Raw genomic sequence first — 9365 nt, forward strand, 5'->3', positions numbered from 1 at the left:
TGTTGGACTCTTCTCTGCATTCTGTCTTCTGCCCAGGGTTTCTTCTCTGAGCGTCACCTGCTGGTCCTGGGGTGGAAGACCGGCTTGCATAGGGCAGCATCTGTCTCCCTGCCCCGTGCCTTGGAAGCACACGCTAATTCTCTGCCTGCCTGCTGTGAGCTTTATGTTTTTCCTTAGGCACAAAGCTCCCATCCCAGACAGCAGAGTACATCAGGGCCGAGTCCCTTCTCTGTGGGCAGTACGAGGTGTCCCCTCCCTTGTGTTATGCAGAGGGGCTGGGGTCACCCTTGGTGGGGTGAGGCTGGGCAGCAGGGCCTTGCTTTGCTGCCTGTCTCCCTCTCCAAACCCTCTGAAAAGAAAGGAGACCCACTGGAGGCTGCAAAAAGGGAGATGTTCTTTCTTCTGTCTTCCCCACCATTGGCTTTAATCCCTAGGAAAAATGGAAGGCAGTTGGGTATCTCAACACTGTAGTCTGAAAATAAACACTCTACTGATTTCACAGGGTGTAAGACCACGAGTCCTTTAAATCAGGGGCAAGACCAAAGGGTTTGTTGCTAAACCAACTAGGCTGCCAGTACAGAGCACTCAAAGAAAACAAACGGTGCAGTCTCCACGTATTATTAGAAATATTCCCCTGTCTGAATGAAAGGGTCAGAGGAGAAGACTTCAGGCCAGAAAAGCAGCTTACAAGCAATGTGCATTTCAGAAGGGGAGTCAAAGTGGTCAACGCTATGGCACTGCACGGCCCCGGCACCGCTCCCCTCCCTGGCAGCTCTTTCTCCAGGAACACCGCAGCACTGAAAGGAAGAGAGAAGTCTCCAGGGATTTCACGGAGCTGAATGGAAAACAACCACAAAAACCCAATCGACCGAAAAGAATTTGCTCAACCCCTCACACGTGGCAGCAAACGGGGGCACAACTGCACAGTAACTTAGGCGCACAGAGACAGGCACCGAAAGCCTATCTATAACACGTGATCCCAGCTAACATTGTGCTAGAGACCGGGGCAAACTTAAGGTGGTATTACTCGGGCTTTCTCCGAACTGTCCGTGGAGGGGCCTGCTCTCCACGTTTGCCACCCGCACCAGCTCTGCTCCTGCAGTGAACTCCTGACCTCAGTGCGGTTCTTGCATACGTGTGGCACGGCCAGGGAGTTAGCTGGAGGCCAGAGCATGTGCGGGATTTTCCCTGTAGTACTTTCGGTCAGCATTTTGCCCTCTTTTATCCACCCCGGTCGCAGGGCTCCAGTTCAGGCTTGTGACTTTCTAGTTCAAACGCAGCTCGGCTTTGATTCATCCGGGGTCATATGGGATGCTGAAATGCCACGTGGATGTTCAGAAATGGGTGAGGGGGATATCTGGGGCAAAGGATGGTGTCAGGAGTCAGGATGCTGCTCGTATAACAGCGAGCACACTCTAATGAAGTTCCAGCAGCCTCTTGCGGGGCAGCACGTTTCCTCCTGATATGTGGCCGTAAATTCCTGGGCTGCTTCATAAGCTGCCCTGCGCAGCCCTTCCTAAAGTTATCTGCAGATGGGTATCTTGCAGGCTAGCATGGCTTAACCAACAAGTAGCATGCTATATTTATGTAGCAGCTCTGACTGAAGTTTTACAGGTAGGATTGTGAAGCTGCATGCCATTAATGTCACTTCACGTAGGAGGGAAACTGAGGCACAGGGACCTGAGGACCCTGCTAAGGTCAAGCCAAAGCTACAAGCAGCACCCAGCTGATCCAGCCACACAGACCCCCAAAGCACCGCAGCCGCTCCCACCTTCACCTCCCTGCAAAGCCCCTCGGGGCAGTCATGCTGGGTGCTTCGAAGTGACATAGTAAAGGGGAAAAGCAGCCTCCTTTCTTGCCGGCTGCACTCAGCCCTGCCTGGCCTCTTCCTCCGCTAACAAAGCATTTCTCTTTTCCCTCTGGAGTCTTTTGCAACTGGCACGGAACCAGCGAGATCACGCTACTTTTGAAAAGCTGCGGCCTGAATTCTCACATCTAATAGTGCCCCACACAAACAACCCTAATTTTCAGGCACTTTTAAAATGCTGGAATAGAATATAACAAACTCTTTGGTTTCATTTAACTGCAAGTAGTTCAGTGAAGTTAACTGAACTCCCATCAGGTCAGGCTCCTTGCAAGCACGAAGCTGAGCTGGGAGCACGCGTACACACATCTTCTCAGAGGCAGTCACTTCGCAGCAGTAACAAGAGGACTCCAACCCTGATTTTAGACAGGGATCGCTTAACAAAAAGCAGCCACCTCGCTGCAGGCACAGAGCCACAGAGCTCAGGCTCCTGGGATAAGAGCCAACATACACTGCGTAGCAGCTAGAAGAGCTTACAGTAAGGATTTCTAGGATCACGCAGAAACAAACAATCGCTAGCTTTTAAAATCATACACATCCTGCCTGCAAAGAACAATATCAATAGAGATCTCCTGCTGCCCACTTTAAATGGCTGGGAAAGCTCCAGCCCCAAACAGCTGCAATCAATCCCCTTCTTCACCCCCCCCTCCATCATGTGATGGTCCTGCCCAAGTGATTTAAGCTGCGGGAGTTCAGAGCTGCGTCATGCTGGGCTGCGGAACAGGGGCTCGGGGGTGTCCTGTCTGGTGGGGCTGGTGTCTGCAGCATGGAGCAAGTGAGTGTCTCCTCAGATGCTGGACTGCTGTGCCAAGCAGGACTAGGGGTTGGCTGCGTGTGGGTTTTGGGCTTGGTGCCAGAGGGAGGAGGAGAAAAGGATTAGCTGGGAGGAAATGTTAGACTGATGTATGGCTGTGGGAGGAACAGTTAGGCTGACCAGTGGTTTTTCTTCTACTCTTTTTCTCTAGCATGTTATCTAAGTGGGAAAGCTGTTCTAATGCATGTTTGTATCCTTGAGTACCCCAAAGGTTTGGGACCATTTGCAATTCTACAGGTTGAATACTTTTTATACCTTTTTTTCCCTTAAGCTTTACATTTTCCTTCTGGCAAAATGCCTTTTGGGTGCAGGGCTGGGCTAACTCTTAAGACAAAAGCAGAGAAAAGCAGGATGGTAAGGTGTTCTAACCTTCCTTTCCTCAAAAGACCCCCTTGGGCACTGAGGCTGTGTTTCAGGCTGCGCTCCAGCGCTGCACTAGAAGTACAGCTAGAAGGCAGTGTTAGTGCTGGGACGATAAGCAGTTTAGTCACTGGGGGAAACCTGACCTTAGCGGTTTGTATGTGGGCAGAGCAGGGAGTAGGCACGGGGACAAGTACCGTTGGGGCTTGGTGGCAGTCCTGGAGGAGTACTGGGCTGCACAGCAGCCTGTATCTCCTGGGCATGGGCCTGCACAAGCCAGGCCAGAACTAGCCCAAGTAAACTATATAACTAATTTGAAATGAGTCTTCCTGCCTCATCTGGCATATAGCGAAGTGGACCTCAGCATCATTACACCTGGGCCTGGAGCACAGGCAGCAAAGCATGACTTCAGTTATGCCTGACCTCACCACACAGCATCTTTTTCTTAGCTGAGGGAGGCTGGTGATGCTAAAGGCTATTTTGGGGATATGTGGCTGGGGGAATGAATAGTCTGGTTTTGAGCAAAGGATCAAGCCTCTTTTTCTGCAGTGAGAGCTTCTGAGGGGGGTGTTTATTCTGTTTTACTGGGCTGCAGCCAGAAGTGGGCTCCACTGACCCCTTTCCCTGTGTGTAGGCTGCTTTAAGTCAAGACAAGAAACTTTTTTAGTGACTTGTGTTGCTTGGAGACCCACGTAGGGAAGGGGGGAGAGCTGGTGTTAGAAAAACTTTGGAACTAACATGAATCCCATGCTAATGGCTCTGGCTGCTGATGACTTGAAGGTGCAAGTTTGCTTGCAAGGATGCCTTCTGTAGCAGCTGGTAAATTTGTGCCTGTACCCTAGTCTGGTTAGATGGGTGTGAATCACCTCCTTGTCAGCTTATATCGCTTGCTGGGGTGGGAGACCCCAATGGGATGGTGGCTCTGAACTAGAATGCTCTGGCACGGGGCCGAGACAGGCAGCTGGCCTGACTGAACCTTTCCTCTCGCATGAAACCGCAAATGCGCTTGGGTCTGCCAGAGCCGGTTTGTGCCTTGGCCCAAGCGCTGCTGGTAGGGTAGGCTTGCCTTGGGACAGACTAACTCCTGTGGTTTGGCCCTGCAGGGACTGGTCGTTACTCAGCTGGACATCCAGCCTGGTGAGTGCATCAAGGTCAAAGGGAAGATCCTGTCTGATGCCAAAGGGTGAGTGAGGACATGGCCAACAGATCAGTGCGGCACTGGGGGAAGCCTGAGCTGCTGCTGTGTTAAGCTTGTTGGCACCGTGTAGCTGGAGCTGCCGTGCAGGCACCTCCTTTGCATTGCCTCTCTTTTTCCCCAGGTTTGCTGTGAATGTAGGGAAGGACAGCAGCACGCTCATGCTGCATTTCAACCCTCGCTTCAACTGTCACGGGGATGTCAACACCATTGTATGCAATTCAAAGGAGTGCGGTGTGTGGGGTGAGGAGGACAGGAAGGCTGACTTTCCTTTCCAGCATGGTGACAAGATTGAGGTGAGGCCCCAAGGGTGTGTGCAAGGCCCTGGCACAGAACACTAATAGGCCAAGGGCATGGCTTTTTAATACCACCTTGTACCGCTGGTGGAGAAGGAACAGGCATGGAAAAGGGACTAAGCCACGGGGGGAGGAGTCTGGCAGATAAAGCCAACCAAGTGTCTAGACCTGATCTGCTCAAGCTAATGCCCAACAGCTCAGATGTGTTAAGTGCTCTGCTCTGTCCTGCCTTTGCAAGCCACACAAGTAAGAGCAATTAAAGCGCCGACCTGAGATTGAGACTGGGCCTGTCTCATCCCTTTGTTGCAGGAGCTTGGAGCTGACCTTGGGGCAGAGCAAACAAGCTTCTTCCCCTCTGTGCCTCTGCTGGGCAGGGAGGAGGCTGAGCTAGTGAGCAGGGCCTTGACACCAGTAGCTGCCTCATCTGTCCTGAAGCCCACCAGAGGGAGTGGGGAGCGAGGCTTGTGAGCTGTGATGTGTTAGCCTTGCTTTTTGTGGCTCTCTACAGATTTGCATCTCCTTCAATGAAACGGAGGCAACGGTGAAGCTGCCTGATGCGGAGTTCCAGTTCCCTAATCGGCTGGGCATGGAGAGAATTGAATACCTGGCTGTGGAGGGTGACTTTAAAGTCAAAGCCATTAAGTTCAGCGAACAGCTATAGCTTGGTTTGTCTTGTTCCTGCCCCCTCACATAGTGAAATAAACCCAAACTTGCAATGGCTGCTTTCTCTGCTGTTTTGTGCTCTAATCTGCTTGCTCCTGTGTGTGCGCTGCAGGGGTGGGAAGGGGTAAGAATCCATCTAGGTGCCTCCTTAGGCTGCGGCCTTACAGCTGGTACTTAGACCACATGGCAGGCAAAGCATGATTTACTGGGAATTAAGCTACCTTAGCAGTAGTTGCTCCCTGAACCCTGTTTGCTGCAGTGAGTGGTCCCTGGCTGTTTGGTTTCCAAACTCTGGACTAATCCCAGCTGGCGAAGCTCCAACAAGTGTGTCAGGCTTGTATTGTACATCTCTGACCAAGAAGTGCTGTTCACATGTCCTTGCTGGGGATGGGGAGCTGACAGGATGTGGCTTGTGCTCTTGTAAATAGCTTTGCTTTCCAAGAACATGCTCAGCAGTTGGGAGCATTGCAGGCTGGCACTGTAGTATACTTGAGGAGTGGAGAACAGCTAAGTCAGGCTAGCCGCGCTTGCTGGGGTGCCGGGGAAACATGTGGGGTGTAAGGGGAATCCTGACAGAAAGCTTAACAGCGAGGTCTTCAGAGGATCCACATAGCAGCCTGTGAGTTAGTGTCTGTAACGCTTGGTTGCTAAGCTCCAGATGCAGTCTGAGGGCTGTAACAAACAGGGTTACTACAGGTATTAAATCCTGAGTGTACCAAGCACAACTAGTTGCAGTTAGGCAGACCCAAAAAAGAAAAAAAAGCTTAGTAAAAAGTCTCTTTTGCTTACAACCTCTTTGCTCTGCTTGTGCAATACCTTGGAGTGTGTCTGCTACTGCTATTCACCAGCTGCCTGCTAGCCATGCCTACCCAAGACAGGGCTCGAGCTTGGACTCCTGCAGCATTTGAGGACCTGATGAAAGGTAAAGTGGAGAGTTGGGACCCTGGGCAGGCTGCCCAGGTTTGGGGCCTGGCTCTGTGACTACTCAAGCTACAACAGTGCTGCCCCAGTGCAGTTCAGCTGGTAACTGACTGTGCTGGTGAGTTCTGCCTTGCCCAAATGCTGCTCAGGTGGTGGAATTTGACTCCTGTTGGCTAATCTCTGTCAGCAGGGCTCTTCTAGACTAGGGCTGCATTTGCTGCTCCTTTGAACAGCTGAGCAGTTGGGCCAGCTGCTTGGTAAGGGTGATAGCACTCTTTGAAGGCTTTTTATAGAGATCCTGACAGGCTCCAAGCCTGTTGCCTTCTTGTCAGCCCAAGTGTTGCATGGCAGTAAGACTGTCCAGATCTGTACTGCAGCAGCTGTCCCAGAGCTGGGCATCCCCATGAGTGATGGGGGCATTTGCTTTAGAGGGTGGACCCTCCTGCTTCACTGATGGCCTTTGCTCTCTGATGACCATGTTATTATGGAGGCCTTCTTGCAGCTCTGCCAGAAGGGCATGAGTAGTAGCTCTGTCTTGCCAGTCTCCCTGGGGGCACAGACATGGTGACTATGGCTAGACAGTGCTCTTCCTCTTTGTTATCTAGAGCTGATGTAGCTTAATGATAGCCAGGGAGTTGGTATGCAAATAAGCAGGAGGCTGTCTGGGCACCTGTCCCTCTGGGAAGGTATGTGTGTCTGGGGAATGCACCAAAGGGCTCTGCCGCAGTGCCAAAGTTCAGCAGAAGTTTCTGGTATGCACCTGCTGGCAGGGTGGAGAAGGGGTTGCTGTAACTTATCTCCTGTGTGGGAGCAGCACAAAGATAGCAGGAGCCTGGGTGTGCTGCAGGACTATCTCATTTGACATTGACGGGGGCACAGATAATAGTGCTTATAATTGCTGTCCTGCATATATGGCATTATTTATGGGACAGGATGTCAGTTTCTACAGGATAGGCTCTATTTACAAGGCAAAGATTAGACAAGTCTTGCTCATGCTTTGCCTTGTCAAATAAGTCTTGAGGTGTTGGGGTTTTTTAAGGCTATTTGTACCTAGGGTGGGGTGTTGGGGGGGAGGGGGGGGGAAGGACTGCCTTTGTCATGTGTCCCCCTCTATCCCTGTGTTATCTGACCGAAGGTAAGTTAAACGAAGTGTAGGAGGCCTGTATGTTGCAGAGGCACCGGAGAGCTTACAGCTGGCCTGGCTGCTGACTCTGTTCCTGCCTGCCCTGATGAGCTGAGGGATATGAGTCTCAGCACTAACAAGAGTAAAGCTGATTCCACTTTTGCTTGTTAGGCTGCTATTGGTCATGTCTAGGTAGGGTAGCTACAAGTGTTCCTGACTGCTATGCTCAGGGTACAAACAGTGCCTTCACGGGGGCTGCCCCCCTCTTGTACTTTCCAGGAGAGTTAATTAGGCTTATCCTGCTTTCTAACACTGCCAGTTACCACTAAGGAGACCACAAAACAGGAGAAAGGCTAGGAAGGAAGCATGCCTTTGCCAGCGCTTCCTGCCTCTTGAGTTTTGTTCTCCTGTGTCCCAGAGCTATAAATAATTCTGTTCCTATAAGTGACACTGGTAATCGGGCAGAGTAAACACAGAGTGTCCTGGCTGGCTCCTAGAGTGATGACAAGACTTCTCTTCTGCGAGAGCAATGGGGAAAGCAGAAGCGCTACACCCTGCTGCAGGCAGAGGGTCATGGTGAATGTAAAAGCAGGGCTTGTTGCTGCCAAATAAGCTCTCCTGGAAGTGCATGGTGAACTCAGCTTGTCAGTAGCTCTGGGAGAACCCTGAGCCCTGCTTTCTTGGGGGGGGGGGGGGGGGGGGGGAGTGAAAGCCTAAGGGTGTGGGTGGTTTGGGGTTTTTTTTACTTTAAATCCTGCATTGTGTGTAGGCAGTCTTGCAATCCAGCCACACATCCTGACAGGAGCCAAGAGCCTACAGGAAGAATCTGCCCCTTGCTTGCCTGAACACTGAGGGGAGGAGGGGAACAACACTGATCCCTGTTGAGAGGGATGCATTTGCTGAATCCTGCAAGCTTGCTTCCATTCCTGGCTATTCATGAGGAATCAAAGCTGCACTGCTTTATTTCCTTAGAGCATCATGGAGAGGGAAAATTGGACCTTGAAAACCCTGCAAAACGGCTGTGCGGCTTTGTTAGAACATGGAGATTCCATTTGGATATTAGGAAAAGCTTCCTCAGGGTTGTCAAACACTGGAACAGGCTGCCCAGGGAAGTGGTTGAGGTGCCATCCCTGGAAGCATTTAAAACATATGTAGATGTGGTGCTTAAGGACATAGTTTAGTGGTGGACTTGGCAGTGCTGGGTTAATGGTTGGAAGTTATGATCTTAAGGGTCTTTTCCAACCTAGATGATTCTATGAATGCAAATGAAGTGATGTATGTTATTGCTTCATGTCTAGGAAGAGAACAATTATCCAATAGCAGAGGAGATGAGTTTGGAAACAGTAAATGTGACAGGAAGAAAAATCTCATGCAGGACCTAAAAGAGGAGTGATGGCTAAGACAGACCAGCAGCTTTGTCTTCTCAAAAAATAACTTGTCCCTGAGCACCACACATGAACTTCACTTGACAGAAATAGGCCATCCCAGTGACTCCCTAGCTACACAAGTATGCATGTGATACTCTAGCACAGCCTCAGAAGACAGTTGGAGGGCACTGTGCACCCAGAAACTGTACATGGTTGAAGTATGTGTAGCATGTGGAAGGAGAGTGCTAGGGCAGGGGAAGAGCAATCCAGGTTGTGGAGGGGGACACACACACAACACCATGAGAAACCAGTGGGGTCACTTCCCACTGGAATTTACAAGAAAAAGGGTGCAAGACAATTTCTTCCAAACAAAAGACATAAGAAATTAACCGACAGTTGCTGTACAAAGTGAAAAGGTGAGCACTAGCCAGCTTTGCAAGAGCACTTGCTATGCTGACAGTCATGGTCTTCCTTTGTCTCCTCACCTCCTGCTCCCTTGGCCCCAGTTTGAACATTTACAAACCAAGGAGAACTTCTGTCTCTTTATTTCAGAAAATCAGCCTCAAACTGTAAGCTGCTCCACAGTGGGTGTGAGCAGGCAGGCCCAGGCTGCAAATCCTTCCCATGTGAGGCAAAAAATGTTTAAAATACACATGTACTCACCTTTTCTCAGCAGGCTTCAGGTTGAGGTGTGCATCCTCCTGCAGGCTTCTGGCTGGTGGCTGCTGAGCCCAGCTGTCCCTCATTAGCCCCAACTACCCC

At 50.9% G+C, this 9365-nt stretch overlaps 1 protein-coding gene across 1 annotated transcript; it reads left to right on the forward strand.

Annotated features, from left to right (window-relative positions):
- The first annotated feature begins 2503 nt into the window (after nucleotides 1-2503).
- On the forward strand, nucleotides 2504-5245 carry LOC129206048 (16 kDa beta-galactoside-binding lectin). The gene is made up of 4 exons (XM_054824672.1): nucleotides 2504-2639; nucleotides 4142-4221; nucleotides 4358-4529; nucleotides 5038-5245. The coding sequence occupies exons 1-4, from the start codon at nucleotides 2631-2633 to the stop codon at nucleotides 5188-5190; spliced, it is 414 nt and encodes a 137-aa protein (XP_054680647.1). The 5' UTR covers nucleotides 2504-2630; the 3' UTR covers nucleotides 5191-5245.
- Nucleotides 5246-9365: the final 4120 nt, after the last annotated feature.

Source organism: Grus americana, chromosome 4 (genome assembly GCF_028858705.1).
Source record: "Grus americana isolate bGruAme1 chromosome 4, bGruAme1.mat, whole genome shotgun sequence".
Taxonomy (NCBI): domain Eukaryota; kingdom Metazoa; phylum Chordata; class Aves; order Gruiformes; family Gruidae; genus Grus; species Grus americana.